The 17,292-nt window shown below is 37.2% G+C and overlaps 2 protein-coding genes across 8 annotated transcripts in view; one reads left to right on the forward strand and one right to left on the reverse strand.

The window, feature by feature from the left end:
- The window catches only part of unc5a (unc-5 netrin receptor A), a 186,208-nt gene extending 173,195 nt beyond the window's left edge, over positions 1-13,013 (forward strand). For all 4 annotated transcript variants that reach the window (XM_082177552.1, XM_082177553.1, XM_082177554.1 and 1 more), the window contains 4 exons: positions 1,138-1,287; positions 5,793-5,957; positions 7,116-7,294; positions 9,442-13,013. In XM_082177552.1, the coding sequence (XP_082033678.1) occupies positions 1,138-1,287; positions 5,793-5,957; positions 7,116-7,294; positions 9,442-9,607 (660 nt within the window). In that variant the 3' untranslated portion in view covers positions 9,608-13,013. The remainder of the gene's footprint in view (positions 1-1,137; positions 1,288-5,792; positions 5,958-7,115; positions 7,295-9,441) is intronic.
- Positions 12,711-17,292, reverse strand: part of pdlim7 (PDZ and LIM domain 7) — a 45,109-nt gene continuing 40,527 nt past the window's right edge. For all 4 annotated transcript variants that reach the window (XM_082177597.1, XM_082177598.1, XM_082177595.1 and 1 more), the window contains 2 exons: positions 16,415-16,530; positions 12,711-14,592 (listed from right to left, as the gene is read on the reverse strand). In XM_082177597.1, the coding sequence (XP_082033723.1) occupies positions 14,506-14,592; positions 16,415-16,530 (203 nt within the window). In that variant the 3' untranslated portion in view covers positions 12,711-14,505. The remainder of the gene's footprint in view (positions 14,593-16,414; positions 16,531-17,292) is intronic.

A 17,292-nucleotide genomic window follows, 5' to 3' on the forward strand; every position in this document is an offset into this window, starting at 1 on the left:
GACAAGCTCAACAATGTGAGGGAAGATAGATAGATAGATAGATAGATAGATAGATAGATAGATAGATAGATAGATAGATAGATAGATAGATAGATAGATAGATAGATAGATAGATAGATAGATAGATAGATAGATAGATAGATAGATAGATAGATAGATAGATAGATAGATAGATAGATAGATAGATAGATCTTTTGAAACTGTAGTTAAGCAGATAATATGGTACTTGTACAGCAAGTATTGCAAATGAATAATTAACAGGTTCTATACCATTTTAATTGAAAGTGGGCCTGCCGATACTTGGTAAAGAGTGCAGAAAATTGAATCGTTCATGTGCAGATAAAAATCACTGAGATTCTCCATCTTAATTAGAAGCGCTCTCAAACACAATTCATGTGCATCCACATTCACACAGAAAAGAATCAAACATATGGTAATTACCGCACCCCCCATCTCTCTCCTTCATTTGTTGTCTGTTCGTTCAAGTACCTTTCTTTTATAGACACCGCAGCTCGCTCCTCAGGAACGCTTCACCTGTTTCGTGTTCCTTTAGTCCTTACATTTGTGCTGTTGTTTTGTTAGCAAGTTTGAGTGTTATGAAAGATTGCTATCCTGATTGGGAAGGTCTGCCAGTCCTCTAACCTCGGTGTCCAATTCATCATATTGTTTGAGCTTTAGTTCCTCTGTGCGAGCAGAGGTCTTTGATGGGAGTCTTTCGGCTTTCAGAGACCTCAGCTCTGCACACTGCTTTAGCATGAGAGATGTGCCCTGAAAAAGAATTGATAGATCAGCCAGGATGTGTGCGGATATTATTACCTAATTCCAGATGGCTGTTCTGATGGCAACAAATGGCCTTGCCGTACCAACCCCACTGAGACGAAAACATTAGACGTGCGAGTACAAATTTCTCCTGGCACAGCCGCAGAAATGAAATTAAGCGAATCTTTGATGCACGAACAATGAGCGCTTGACGAATAGCTCAGCCCAGACCTTCATTACTGCAGCACCCTTGGATTTGTAGTGCATTTGCCAGAGTTGCCTTGACCTTGGCGTGACATTAAAGGAGCGTAGGGGGAAAGTAACGGGGTTATGAGGGCCGTAGCCTGACCGACTGTGCTGTGCCGTGTTGCTCCACAGGAGGTGATGCAGATGGAAAGACAGCTGGGAGGTCGACTGATTGACGAGCCTCACGTCCTGCTCTTCAAAGACAGCTACCACAACCTCCGCCTCTCAATTCACGACATGCCACAGGCGCACTGGAGGAGCAAACTACTCGCCGGCTATCAGGTGGGTTTCTATACAACACCTTCTCTCTCTCGCAGCGCTTCTTAAAATACAGGGATGGTTCATTCAAACATGAAAAATGTGTTATCAATTACTCACTCAAAGACTGGTTAATTTTCAAAATGCAAATCGAGATATTTTTAATGAAACCTGATTGGTTTCTGTCCGTCCATTTGAAATCCAGGTAATTAAAACAGAGAACTAAAAAGGTCCTGTTTACACCTGGTATTACGATGCGTTTTGGTCGATCGGATCACAAGTGGGCGACGCTAAATACAGGTGTAAACGGGGTCTAAAACCTTTTGAGCTTGTCCACTTTCGGCCACCTCCAGAGGTAGTCGAAAACATTTGACCGGATTGCTTTCATAGTGTAGACGCTCATGTGGTCAAATGTGTTCGAACAGCCATAAAAGACGCCTACTCTCCGCTTACTGATTTAATGCGTAAACATTATTGGAAGCACGCTAGCTAGGCGGGATTTAAACTTTGTCGGCTGAAGATCCAAATTTGAAGATGAAAAACGTACCAAGCACAATGTTCTCTCGCCATTCCTGATTTCTAACACACACTCACGCCGTATGGCGAAATCTGCTGCTCTGTTTTTTTTCCCCTTCGTCTTTTGAAGATCCTTATGGGTTTTGAACGACATGAGGGTGAATAAATGCTGACAGAATTTTCATTTTTGAGAAAATTCTCCCTGAAATGGTGTTTTATGGGGTGAGTGTATTTATTGCTATCGCTCCTATACTTGGGGTTAGTGGTTTTTCAAAACCCATAACCTCAAATATTAAATGTATTAATTAAACATAAAAAATAAAAATAAATGCCTTGAACACGATAAATAGGCAAATAAATTGAATGCATATAAGAATCAATCATTCCTAGTCCTAGCAACCTGTTAACATCCATGCAGAACACTTAAGACACCACATAGCAACCACCCAAATTGTTCTGGCATTATTCTGCCACTCTGCTTTGTGCAGTTTTCCCTCTATTTTTATCTGTTTGCATCTGTAACAGTTACTACAAATGTTATGTTTGTTTTTTGTTCTCTGTTGTCAAAGTCTTTTCAAACTTAATTGAGTGAGTTAGAGTTAGCTAGCCAAGTTATTTTTCTTGGGGGCGAATATTAAGGGCTTGTGTGCTCTGTGGTCGCTCTGAGCTTTCTAACAGGGTGTGTGATCTGGTGTGTCCTTCGGATTTCTGTAATTGGAAATTTCTTTGGTTTCACCTCATTAGAGTATTTCTGAACGTGCGGGGATGCTAAAGAAGCCCATTATAGGGTGAATTGGCGAGCAGGGACCCTAGAACGTCTGCTCTTAATAACATGCACGGCCTTGGCTTCGAGTTAACGGCTTCCTGGGTAAAGAAGGATTGAGAGCAGTGCAGTTTTCTCATATGTCTTCCTCAACACTCTGCCCATCTCAGAACTCTCTCCCAGTGGAGGAAATTAAATATAGACCAATATGTAAATTCTCAAGGCTGCAGCACCTGATTTTTCTTGTGTTTCCCTTCCTGGATCCATGCATGGGCCTCGGAGGAGCGTCTCTGGATTTTGGAGGAATCTTGGCGTAAAAAGCTCCTCCGAGGATTTAAAGATGCCAGCTAACAGTGGTACAGCACAAATGTGCATGGAGGAAACATTTTCTCACCTGAACATCCCCTATTTTTTATATAAGTGTTTTGCTTGGCTTGGTTTCCCCACAGACTTTTCAGTCTGTATAACAGCTCCCCCATTAGAGTAAACTGAGGTACTGCATATTCTCTGATAACACAGGCTTTTATTGATTTGCTGTTTGATTGGTTCATGATTGATGTGCAGTCTTAAATAGCATGTGCTTATCTTTGTTTTTGTGTCGCTCTGCACAATTAATAAGACAATATGAGGCGAGCGTATTATAAAGCTAAATATTTAGTTAAATCAGACTGACGCTCTGAACGTGTTTTGTTTGACAGGCAATGTATTGTTTTAATACATGTTCTTATTTTATTTGACCGTGGATATGCAGGCATATCTGTTCTAGCTTCTGAATTGTGCTCGTTCATAAATTAAATCCAAATCCCCTGTTGTGAACAATTCACTTTTAAGGACGTTGTCAGAGACAAAGAAACTATTTTTTCTGCTTTGTTTGAAAATGTCGACTACAATAGATTTAGAAAAGCTTTCTTAGACTTGCACCGGCAGCCACTGCATCATAAATCACCAGGTGTTTTTTTCTTTTGTCTGTGTCTTTGACTGACCGTCAAATTCAGCTGGATCTATTGTTTGCGAGTGCAGAACTTTTAATGCAACAGAAGCTGTGTATTATCTACCGAGTGACAGAATTGTTCTTGTAAGTTTATGTCAGATGCAAAGTTTGCCAAAATCAGGCAACTTTTGCATACTTCTTGTGTTGCGAAAATCTAATGGTATCTTATCATCTTATATATGTGTGTGTGTGTGTGTGTGTGTGTGTGTGTGTGTGTGTGTGTGTGTGTGTGTGTGTGTGTGTGTGTGTGTATCATATTATATGTATATATAAAGAGTTCAGAAGCAAAAGCCTCTAAGTGCCATCTGAAATTTTCTTCTAGAATAATTAATAATAATTAATTACATTTATATAGCGCTTTTCTCGGCACTCAAAGCGCTTTACACAGAAGGGGGGAATCTCCTCAACCACCACCAATGTGCAGCATCCACTTGGAATGTGCAATGTGCAGCTTACTGGTGGAGAGGAGACAGTGATGAAGCCAATCAGTATATGAGGATGATTAGGAGGCCATGATGGACAGAGGCCACTGGGCAAATTTGGCCAGGATGCCGGGGTTACACCCCTACTCTTTCGAAAGACATCCATTTTTAATGACCACAGAGAGTCAGGACCTCGGTTTTACGTCTCATCCGAAGGACGGGTCATTTTTATCATTTTTATCAAGCTCGTATATATAAGTTCAGTAATTTCACTTGAATGGCAATGAAAATTACCTATTAATTGTCATTTAAGTGAAATGACTGAACTTAAATATACGAGCTTGATAAAAATGATCATTCTAGAAGAAAATTTCAGATGGCACTTAGAGGCTTTTGCATCTGAACTCTTCATATGTATATGTATATGTATATGTATGTATGTATATGTATATATGTATATATGTATATATGTGTGTGTGTATATATGCATGTATATGTGTATATATATATATAATATATATATATATATGTATATGTATATGTATATGTGTGTGTATGAAACAACAAAAATTCCCAGGCACTTGCGTGGTTAGGCGTAAAAATCCTTTAATATACTGTGCTGTGTGTGTGTGTGTGTATATATGCATGTATATGTGTGTATATATATATATATATAATATATATTTTATATATATATATATATATATATATATATATATATATATATGTGTGTGTGTGTGTGTGTGTGTGTGTGTGTGTGTGTGTGTGTGTGTGTGTGGTGTGTGTGTGTGTGTGTGTGTGTATATATGCATGTATATGTGTGTGTATATATATATATAATATATATATATATATGTATATGTATATGTATATGTGTGTGTATGAAACAACAAAAATTCCCAGGCACTTGCGTGGTTAGGCGTAAAAATCCTTTAATATACTGTGCTGTGTGTGTGTGTGTGTATATATGCATGTATATGTGTGTATATATATATATATATAATATATATTTTATATATATATATATATATATATATATATATATATATATATATGTGTGTGTGTGTGTGTGTGTGTTGTGTGTGTGTGTGTGTGTGTGTGTGTGTGTGTGTGTGTGTGTGTATATATGCATGTATATGTGTGTGTGTATATATATATATATATATATATATATGTATGTATATATATATGTGTGTGTATGAAACAACAAAAATTCCCAGGCACTTGTGTGGTTAGGCGTAAAAATCCTTTAATATACTGTGCTAAAACATTCAAAGTGTTGGTCAACGCGTTTCGGCTTGACACAGCAACGATGCACACACATGCAAATTTTTATGGTTTGGCCTAGTTTATTAAAGGCTTTCATGCCTAACCATGCGAGTGCCTTGGAATATTTGTTGTTTCATCTGATATTTACCTCTCATGTATTCAATGAGCACTAGTGGCTACGTGTTTACACCCCTGTATAGATAGAGAGATAGATAGATGGAGAGATGGATAGATGGAGAGATGGATAGATGGAGAGATAGATAGATGGAGAGATAGATAGAGAGATAGATAGATGGAGAGATGGATAGATGGAGAGATGGATAGATGGAGAGATAGATAGATGGAGAGATAGATGGAGAGAGAGAAAGAGAGAGAGAGAGAGAGAGAGAGAGAGAGTACACTAAAACATTTTTAAACATAACGAGCTAAATAATCAAAATTGATGATACCATTATTGTTAGATTTTAATGCTTTTTTAAATTATTTTGACAGTTTTGATAATACTGAGAGTAGATTTCAGAACTGATACATTATTATGAAAAATATGATTGTTTTATTTTTCCTTTAGGAGATCCCATTCTACCACATCTGGAGCGGGTCTCAGCGGACCCTGCACTGCACCTTCACACTGGAGAGACAGAGCCTGAGCACCTGTGATCTCAGCTGCACGCTGTGTGTGTGGCAGGTCGAAGGAGAGGGGCAGAGCTTCACACTGGACTTCAACATCTCAAAGGTGACTGATATACCAGTACAGACTGTAGTATTACCACACTATAAAGCTGATAGATGTGATGTATTGTGACTTTTGAATGTAGTTTAAAATGAGAAGTGTGTTTTTGAATTTAAATGAATTGGCGCTGTATTATGCGCACACCAACAATTCTTTTTAATCATTCTCCAAAAGCTAGCTCAACTACCGTAGTGGCCAAAAGTGAATTCCGGCCTAGAAAAATTCACGACATCACCCTTTATACAAATATTATAAAAAATGTAAGATGTGTTACATTTTGTTAGCATATTGTATAGCTGTGCTTGGAGTCCTTTTTTTTGTTTGTGATAATGCAATGAAACAGGCCACATTATGTGGACATCATTTTTGGCCAGGCTGTCAAACTTAGAAATGCCCCAATATGAGAGAACAAACAAAATATTAATAACTATGTCGTACTTTTGTCAGATAAATACCTTACCCAAGTTTGATGTTTTAATTATTCCCTCATATTTAAAAATTATTCCCTCATATTTCCCTCATATTTTGATGGTTTATTCAAACTTTTGGCCACCACTGTAGTTTGGATTTAGAATTGAATAGAAATTAAATAAACTGTACTGTGGTCTGCACATGCGTAAGATTATTGAATTCTAATTAGAAGGTGGAATATAATGTGAACTGAATTGAACTGAGTAACACTTTATTTTGATTAATATTCTGTTGACTATAAGTAATGTTGCACCTACATGTCAACTAACTCTCAATAGAGTATTAGTAGACTTTCTGCTTAATATCTGATAACACTTTATTTTGATGCTCCCCAACAGACATACTACTGACTAACTTTGCAAGTACATGTCAACTTATTCTACTTTCCTGAACCCTAACATTCTGCTAATACTCGAATGAAAGTCAGTTGACATGTAGGTGCAACCTAACCTTTAGTCAACAACATGTACTGTATAAAGAGGAACATCAAAATAAAGTGTAATCTTGAACTGTAGTCTACACACATGCATATTTTAACCATTTCTCAAACACCTTTTAAAACCTTTCAGTTCAATTTAACTGTCTGATTTTATTAAACGATTCTCCTGCAAAAGACCATAGATCTTCAGATAAAAATCCCTGTACACTTAGAATGAGTAACACATGAGGTTGAACTGTTCTTGACTCCAGGACATCAGACCACTGGACTCTGATTTCCTGTTAATGGACAACTGCACCCCTGCCCTGGCTGGTCCGAGCGCATTCCAGATCCCTTATCTCATCCGACAGAAGATCTGCAGCAGTCTGGACACCCCCTGTCCCAACGGAGCAGACTGGAGACTACTGGCCCAGAGACTGAAGCTTGACAGGTACATGTAGGATCTCTTAGCATCTCTAAGATCGGGAATGGATCCTGTTTAACAAAATCTGAGGATTCTGGTCATGGAAATATTATCGAAATATTACGATATAGCAGATTGTCTCGGTGCGGTTCTTTACTTGCATGTTAAACACAGACTTCTACAGGAAATTGCAAGGCAGTGATTTAATTACTGTCCCAATGAACTTCCTCCAGGTAATGGAACATAATGGGCAGACTTCATTTGTCCAATAATGTTTACTTGCTCCAATTAATTACAATTTGAAGTGTTGTGGTGTGTGTTTAATTAGCCCACTAGCCCAACACGATCCATTTTCATTTACTTAGTTAAGGAAAAGTGCAGAATCCTACTAATAGCTATACTAATAAGTAGAAAAGCACTACTAGTGAATACAACCCCCCCGCCCCGACTGTAAACCTTTTCTGGCTGAGAACAGAGCGCATACAGAAAACAACACTTAAAGCCCCAGGCATTTGAGGTCCAGAAAAAGGCTGTTAGATCGAACAACCCACTTCAGCTTCCTTCGGGAGATGCATCTGGCAACATCTAATACGCTGCAAAAAGGGGGTTGCTTTGTTCTTATTGATTAGCTTTGATCCGAAAGGTTCAGCCTGGTCAATGGAAAAGGTCACATGCAACCTGGGTTTTACCCTTTTAGAGGACTGAGACCCACAGAAGATAATTCATCAAATGAAAATGCAGGGCTGCTTTAGTTCAGGAGTTAACAAAGCATGTGTTCTGATGAACGGAGCATTCGCTCATTGGTTTAGTATATTGGAATGGAGAAGAGTAGGGAAAACATTGTTTTATATTCCTCTGTGGAGTAACTATGTCCAGCTAATGTGTCTCCCTGGACCAGTGCACATGGATTTTCCACTCTCGCTTGGAGAATGGAGTGACAGTGAGGTTGATATATTAGTTTACAATGCAAGAGAAGCTTTTTGTTATTTCAGGGAATAATAATTTATGACTCCCCTTCAGTCCTGATTAGCTTTTTACAATGAAACATAAACAATGAATTTTGAAGCAAATTCATTGTATTTCTAATTTAGTTTCTATTATATCTGGTTATAAAGGAAAAACAGAAGGCCTGGCTAGCCGAGTGAATCTCACAAAGAAATGTCCAGGTCATATAATTAACTAATTAATTAATTAATTAATCAATTAATTTGTGTGTGTTTCAGGTATTGACAAAATGTCCCCATAAGGAAAACCCTTCATAAATCATACTAAGTGATGTTTTTTGAAAATGTAAAAGTGCAGAAAGTTGTCTGTGAAGGGTAGGTTTAGTGATAGAACATACAGTGTAGAATTGTACAGTTTAGAATAAACAGCCTATTATTAACAATGTTTTTCATTGGTGTGTTTAATTTGGATATTCAGTTTAGTACAACAAAATGCTATCCTGTTTACAGTTATACTTTACAATGTAAATAATAATAATATTTGGTCCATTCCAATGAGGTTTTTTTTTTAATGCATGAACTAACATGAATTAACAATGAGCAATACATTTGTTATAGTGTTTATTAATCTTTGTTAAAAATAGTTAATAAAAATATTCAACATGCCTGAAGTCTATAGAATAATATTACCAGATACATTTGAATGTAATAATGTATTATTAAATGTTGAAATTAACACTAACCAATATTAATTAATGCTTTAGAAGAATTTTCATTGTTAGTTCATGTTAACTAAGTTAACTAATGGAACCTTATTGTGAAGTGTTACCTTTTCCCCCAATTATAGTTTGGTCTCAAACTAATTTTGATGAAGAAAAAAGTTCAACAAATCCTATATTAACTTTAATTAAAGTTAAAGTTCAGCCAAATGTTTCAATTAAAATGTATAAAGGAAAATTAAATGTAAGACTTAAGACTTGCCCCTTTTTTATAAGTCACTTTGGATAAAAGTGGCTGCTAAATGTAATGCAGTGTAAGACTCTGTATATCAATAATGATTATTTTAATAGTTTTACAATATAATAATCTTAACAAAGAATATAAAAATAATAACATGCACATGGAAGTGGAAAATAAACTGCAACACGTGTTATACAACACCTGTCGCTCTGTCTATCCACACCGCAGTGAGATTCTGACCATTTCCTTTCCTCTGTTTTCCCTCCCCAGGCACATGAGTTTCTTAGCGTCCAAAGCGAGCCCCACATCAGTGATTCTGGACTTATGGGAGACCCAGCACTTCCACAGCGGAAATCTCAATCAGCTCGCCGCTGTGATGGCTGAGATTGGCAAGCAGGAGGCCATGATATTCCTGGTGTCAGACGGGGAGTGCTGACACATTAAAACTGGAGCAGAGCAGCCGTCTCTGAGTGATGGGGTGGGGGGAAGGACGCAACCCTCTGCCCGCCCCACCAGAGATGAGAAACAAATCAAAGAACAGGGTTTACCCAACTATATGAGGCCACTTCCCCAGTGAATAGGGAATAAAATGAAAAAAATAAAATAAAAAAAACAAGACCAGGCTCTGGAGGAACCTGGCAGGGCTTTTTAGATGTACTGTGACTGAGACAAATGCCCCTTTCTCAGAACAAAAATCCATTTGTTTTGAAAATAATGGTGTATAGAAACTCCCAGATTCTATGATTCTGGTCCTGCCCTCAATCACTGACCAATATGTACTTTCTAACCACATTTGTGTTAGGCACATTGATATATTAATATCAGACTGGGAACTAAAACGAATCGTTTTGAAAGATATCAAGTGGAAAATATTGGCAAGGTGAATATTTCGCGGACTAATTCAGATTTGTGTCATGCATTTTGTAAATGTGTACCATTTAGCAATATGCAAACACACATATCGAAGACAATTTCCTTTGGCCGACTCGTTTCTTACCTCACAAAGCATTTAAAAATTTTGAGCGTTTGCTAAATTTCAGGTCAAAAACATTAACGATGCGTAACGTTTTTGGTAAGAGCCATCACTTGTTCCTCTGCCCGTGTGCACTTAACATGTCTGTTCGACTTCATGAAGCCATAAAGTCCAAAATTCACCTCAATGAAACGATATATGTTCCGATCCGGGTGGATAATCCGTAAATAAGCACAGGATTCTGTGGATGTTTAGCTGCTGAAGAAAAGACATCTGGGATTGGGTGATCAGGGACCTCAAACGTTCATAACGGTTTTGAAAAACTTCACGTTTGTTGTTGTTTTCAACAGACTTTTGAGATCAGATCTTCTGCAAAGCATTGTTCATGTCAATGAAACCCCTTCAAGTCTAGAATGATGAAATCTTTTGAATTTATATTCTTCGTTTATAAAGGAGGAAGAACCAAAGTTTTCTTCTTTTATAAACAGAAAATGCAATACTACCAAATGTTTCATTGCTACTCTCCTTCATATTTAATGAGTCAATGTTTCTCTGAAAGCCATTTTGGCTCCAGGGCAAATTCTTATTCGTAGGAGAAAGAATATTTTCATCAACCCTTAAAAAGCAAATGTTCCATCCAAGAAAACTTCATCGACACTCAGCAGCTTTCCGTGCTTTTCTAAATTCCTGTAGAACGGCAACACGTCTCAGCCCCGCGTTTGGCGCCATGAATGTGCATTACACAGTTTGAAGATTGTCCGATTCTTATTTTTTTTGAATGTGAGAGTATTTCATTCCAAATGAAGGAGGATTTGTGAGTAACTGTGGATCACAAATTGTCCGCTTTCATCTTGAGCAGTAATGACGGCCACGTCTGAAGAGATGATTGGAGGAGCCCGGCACATTCTCTCCACAGCAAGGCCTGTTTCACTCAGCTAACAGAGAACTCAAGTTAAATGCCATATTGTGCACATTATGGGTTTTTGTTTCATGTTTTTTCTACCTTATGTTTCCTTAAGGTTTCCCTTGGTGGTTTTCGTAAATCAATTAACCAGTCAGCTATTTCTCTCTTTTTTTTTCTTTTTTTTATCTATGAAAGTCTTGTAGATAAGTAGCCTACTTTTCATATGACGCATCTCTGCGCAACCAAAGTGTATGAGCCATCTGGAGCATTTCTTTCATATCTATGCCGATTGTGTTTTTTGTTTTTCGAGTACAAGTAACATTCCTATATTCAACACTCTTATCTATTTTTCTTTCAAGATCTCATGCTAACTTTTCGTTTTGAGCATTTCACTGGTAAAACGATTTAAATATGTAATACAGCACTTTGTAAAGTAATTGTAAATGATATTTTAATAACAAGCCAAAAAAGACAAGACAACTGACGTAACATTTGTCAAAGTATAACCTGTGAAGTGTTTGCCTACTGTTCATTGGTTATATAGCACTGAGTTCATTCTTTCTGCAGTGTTTGAGGTTTAGACTGTTTTCGCCATAAGTTTGTTCACCGCCGCTTTGTTTCGTCCTGAGGCTGTTGGTTTATGGGTAATCAATTCTTAGATTCCTACGAAATCTCAACGCTACGTCATGAGAAAACGGATGTATCGGTAAATTACACTTCTGTCAGAGTATTTAGACAAGGATTTGGTGTAAAAATGGTCAGATTCCTAACACTCAGGTTTACTAACAGTTCAGTTGAAACGGACATGTTGCGCATTTCTAAACATTCTTTACAGAGTGCGCAACGAAATGAGTTTCTCATTGATGTCGATGCTTCTCACTGACATATAAATCATTCCAGCAGTCTTTCGTTCTGAGCTCACAAAGCAGAAGTCAGCGACTAACACTGAATAAAGCAGATGCCGTGATATTCACTAAAAGAACCACCGATCTCTTTTCATGACTGTACATTTTGTCAGCCTCATTCATAGCTTTTTCTGTGTAAATGAATGTGTGAGTGTGCTATTTCTTTCCACTGAGTTTCTTTTTGAACTGAGAAACGTAGAATTGTGTACCTGTGAATGTTCTTCAATTCAATTTCTTAATTCAATGTTCCTTGCCTTTCTGCAAGTCAGAATGCTGTATTTATTACATGCCACAGCGCTTATGCAATTGTACAATTCTTTTCTATTATTATTATTCTTTTTTCTTTTTTTTTTGGTAAAGTTACTTTTCATTTTTCTTGTCGATGTAAATTGTCGTCGATGATTTTGTGGTAATAGGAAGCCCTCTTCTGCAGAAGGTTTCCTCTACTTTTTGGACAATGATATGGATTTGTGGGTAGAATTTTGGAAATTCGTTTCTAAGTGCTTTCAAGTATTTACTTGGCCTTATGTATATATCTCTCTATGAAATTTCAGAAAAGGTATGTATAGTAATTGAACCTAAAATGGATGTAAATAAATTATATATTGTTAAAAGTGGAGTCGATTGATTTATGCCAGGCACTCTCTTCAGTTTAACGCTTACAGAAGGATTCAATCCGTAGCCTTCAGAATTCAAATACATTCAGAAAACCCGAATGACACTGCCATTCATATGAGTAAGTCAGCACACCGCAACATGAATGCAGGGGATTTATTGACTAAGTGTCTCTAGCACAATTTCTTTATAAATGATTTGCACCATCTGACATATAAACCTCTGCACAGAATACAGCAGTTTGACACACAATAGTTAAAGGCTGCAAAGCAATAAAAAAATGCACTTGATAGTTGATACATAACACATTGTCAATACAACAAAAGTATAAAAATTGAGCTGTTGCCTCAAATATATATAGCGTTCCAAGAGCAGGATATTGGAGGGTTGCATTTCTTCCGATTAGAGCGCAGGAGATCGCGATAAGGGAATGATGTTCTGGGCAGCATCTCTAAAAAAGAGCCATTATGTTTGGATGAGTTACTGCCCAAATGGCATAAGATTATGCACATATTGGTGATATCTAAAATCAGGAAACCACTGGCCAAAGCTTTAAATAACACAGCAAGCAAACACTATAAGTGACTCAGTTACCATACAAAATTGCAGGATCCATTTACGCCAATGCAAACCGTTTTTATGGCATCACGGGCCTTTCCTTAATTCAAACTACCTGTCTGATTAGAACAGATGAATGTAGGGTATTTAGTATTGAAGACATGTAGAGACCATTGGTTGGGTCAGGATGGAACTCATGCAATCAGTGCTAATGTATTTCAGCGAAGCTGCCAGGGGCGTTTTATTCCTCTGTGGTTTGCCATTACCTTAAGTACCCTGGCAGAGCAAATCAGGCAGAGCAAAAAAGTAGGCTGCACAGCATCTAGAGGATTGAGGGGCCACTTTAAGATCCTGTCTGAGTAGATCACATGCTCAATGCTTTAGCCTACAAAAAGGATTGTATGGAGTACGACTAGATTGCTTTACTCATTGCATGGAAAATGCTTTGTCCTTATTTGTGACAAAAGAGAGGACAGAACTTTGGATAATAAATATACATCAAAGTGCAGAAGAGATGGATGAATCTCATTAAAAAAATAGCATGATCACGTTTTACACCAAAATCAAAAGAAAAATACTTTTCCGTTAGTTTTTTCCACTTTGACAATATTTTCATGATAATCACATTCCCTTTATTTTTAATGGTGATTTAACTTTTTTGCTGTATTAAAATAAGCATAAATGGCAGTACAAATACTATCATGATGTATAAATACTTTAATTTTATTTATTTTTTGCATTACAGTAATTAGAAAGACAAGTAGGGAAAATGTGCACAACTGTCATAGAAATGAAGTCATAAAAAATGTTAATATTCTTACAAATGGCTTAATTTTCATTATGCAATATAAAAAGGGGTGACATATGACCTCACAAGGATTGAAATACTGAAACGAACCAAATCTATCTAAAATGTGAAAGTAAAGTGAGCCGTATAAGTAAGAACGTGTAATATCTTTGGATTTACGAAGCATCGTGAATACTGCAGGTGTACTTTTGGAGGTGGAGGTGGATGAGGAGGGACATCCAAAATGCCTTGTTATCCATTCTGACATCTGGCACTGTTGGTTCTAACAGTTCATAAGCCGTTTTTCCAGTTGAATGACTGGCATCGTAACAGCGAAACTGAGGCCAGTCTGTCGGCTTACTGTAGCAAGCTACCGAAAATTCAGATCCGTGCTTTGCTGAATGATACATTCTTAGTGAATGCTGATCGAAGCGGGCTATAACAGCCGGTGAAAGCCAGCGGAGCTGCTGTATCCATCACTCTGTCAGTCAGCCATATGTTACAGGCTTCAAGTAAAGTAGTTGGTCTTGTTTGGCATAGCTCGAGACCCCCCAGTCTCCGCTCCGGCCCCTCCTTGAAGAACAGCAGAGCCTCACAGCGGAGAGAAAGCGTGGCTTTTACACAGTGGCTTGTCCTTCTTTGAATAGAACGTCTTTCCCTCTAGATTGATTTGACAGATCTGAGGAGATGAAAAATGAGGATTAAACAGTGGAAATCAAACTCTTATTCAGTCATGGAGCCAATGCAAAGGGACAGGGCTATTCTATAGCTGCGATTCATCATTTGCTACTTACTAGAAGCCAATAATATTAGGGAGCGAAATGTTTGAATTCTAGAGAGCATTTGGGTCAGTTTGGGGTCAGTAAGATTTTTTTTAAGAAATCAACTCTTTCCCCACCGGCGTTTATGAAAAAAAGTTTCCAGTCACCACCAGCATTTTTGAAACAAAAGTTTAATAGCCCCCAGAATATTTTTATTGTATGAATATCTGAACATAAAATATGTCAAAAGAAACAACAGACCCTCTGCTTTTAGACAAACAAAACAAAAAACTTTTATTTTAGCTTCATGCATTGATTTTTTAATCGACATTTGAATAGGAGTGTTTCATTAAAAAAAAAAAGCTGGGAAAAATCGCGTTTTTGTCAAAGACTACATCTGGATCGGATTCAGAACGATGATCAAAAAACCAAAGGGAGTAGAGTGAGTCCATCAACACCAATAAACTGTGAAAGGTTAAGTTTTCTAATACATTTATTTAATGCATGGATAGCCTCTGACGGGACACTATTAACATGTTAGCCAGGGTTCAAAGCCCCACATGCGAGCCGCTGTTGAAACAGTGTTACTCGCCAGGTAACTCGCTGGTAACTTTATGAATTTTTACAATCCATGGTTATGAGAATGATATATGGCTTAGTGTAATCATGAAATCGTAATGACTGTGATGTTATAATAACATAAATATACAGTCTGACGCGCTGCACGTTTCAGAGTAAAGCACAGCACTGGGTTCATTTTCAGTCTCGATTCACAGTAAATGCGACTCAAACACACAGCACTCGCATTTGGGAACGCGACGTGCGCCAACCATCTTCCCAAATTCGGAAAGAGAATCATTATAAATCTGTTGTTGTCAACAAAGAGAAACGTTAAGGTCTCTCTGCGGTTTACCACCCAAAATAAAAGCCCAATGGTGTCATGTTTAAAAGCAAATTTAGACAACCAAATGTAAGTATTGTAATTTTACCATTGTTCTGTAAAAAACAAACAAAAACAAAAAATTATAAAAATAAAAAACAAATATTATTATTGGTATTAATAATAATAATAATAATAATAACAAAAACAATAATAATAGCAATTTTATTAATACTTTTATTATAACACATTGTATTATAAGACAATACATTATCATTATGATATATATTGTAATATACATCATAATATATGTATACGTTATAAGATAACATTAAAAAAAGCTAAGTATATAAAAGTATATCAAGTATATAAAAGTTTAAGATTGTTAAATATTCGATTTTTTTCATTTTACAGTACAATAGAATGTATTAATGCAATAGTAAGATGTGTCTTTATTAATTTAATAAAATAATACAAATAATAAATTGCAGGTCAGGTTTTCCTTTTTTTTTGTCTTTAGCTGATCACATGCCTGCAATATTCCTCACAAATGTTAGCTATTTATTGTGCTCTTGTGGGCAGCAATGAGGGACAAATAAAAATTAATGAACAGATTAAATTGCTAAAAAAGCTAAATAAATAGCAAGAGCATCTCCAGTACTTCCATAAGAGAATATAAAGTTCATGTCTTTGTTTATCTGGAATATTTGTAAAAGCTGTGAAACGCTTAAACTTCATGCAAACGCAGCCACTGTATGAACTGTCTGGGTTCACAGTGGCTATTTCTTGATAGTGTTGCGTGGTGCAGAAAGTTTAAGATGGAGTTTCGGGACAGGTCCCAATGCATCAAAATGACTTACGGCACAGACAAAGCAAGTGTCATGCCAGCTGTAGCCCAGCGCCTCAAGGAAACGGTCCCCTGCATCAATCTTGAAGTCACAGCCATGGCATTTGGTACCAAACATCTTTTCATAGTCTGCAGAGAAAAACAAACCAACCAAAAAGGGCCTATTAATCCAGCGAGGAGGAAATGCTTGGTCAGACACAGAGAGAACAAGACAAGAAAGAAAGAAACGTCTTATCGAAAGGAAAAAGAAAAGGGATTACATTTTCTCAGGCCTCACATGCTCAGTGTGTGATAACACACTGGTCCAGATTTCTATTTGGATTGCCCCAGTTTTACCCATTACGGAAAACTTAAAAGTTGCAGGCTTTACGTCTCGTACGCAAGGTAAGTGGTTTAAAGCACAATCCTTTTAAGGTGCTGAGACTGCAGCTATTTTATCAACACTAGCTCTTTATTTCTGACAGAAGCAGCTGCCCACTTGCTGCTGACACAAGACCGAAACTCTTCAAAGCTGTAAAGCACCGGAACTGCAACGCAAGCCTATTTACATAATAAAGACACACACTCCCTTCAGATCGCTTAATGTCTGTTTATGTAAGATTAGGGGCCCAACAAATGTGACAATGTGATTAACTGCACTACATAAATATAAATTAAACATGGAAGGTGGCTGAATTTAGCAACTTTCCATCACTCAGGAAACAAAATGAATGAACAAGCACAGTTTAGCACGACAGATTTCACTACTGAATTCAAAACTACTTCAACCGTGGTTCTCATGTGGGAATGTAAGTTTGAATCTGATCCGCAACATTACCGAGCTCCTTCATGCAACTTCTCATGGTTCCGATAAATAAAAGGTTGAAAATAAAAGAACATCCGCCACACAAT

Source organism: Leuciscus leuciscus, assembly GCF_965113295.1.
Source record: "Leuciscus leuciscus genome assembly, chromosome: 8".
In the NCBI taxonomy this organism is placed as follows: domain Eukaryota; kingdom Metazoa; phylum Chordata; class Actinopteri; order Cypriniformes; family Leuciscidae; genus Leuciscus; species Leuciscus leuciscus.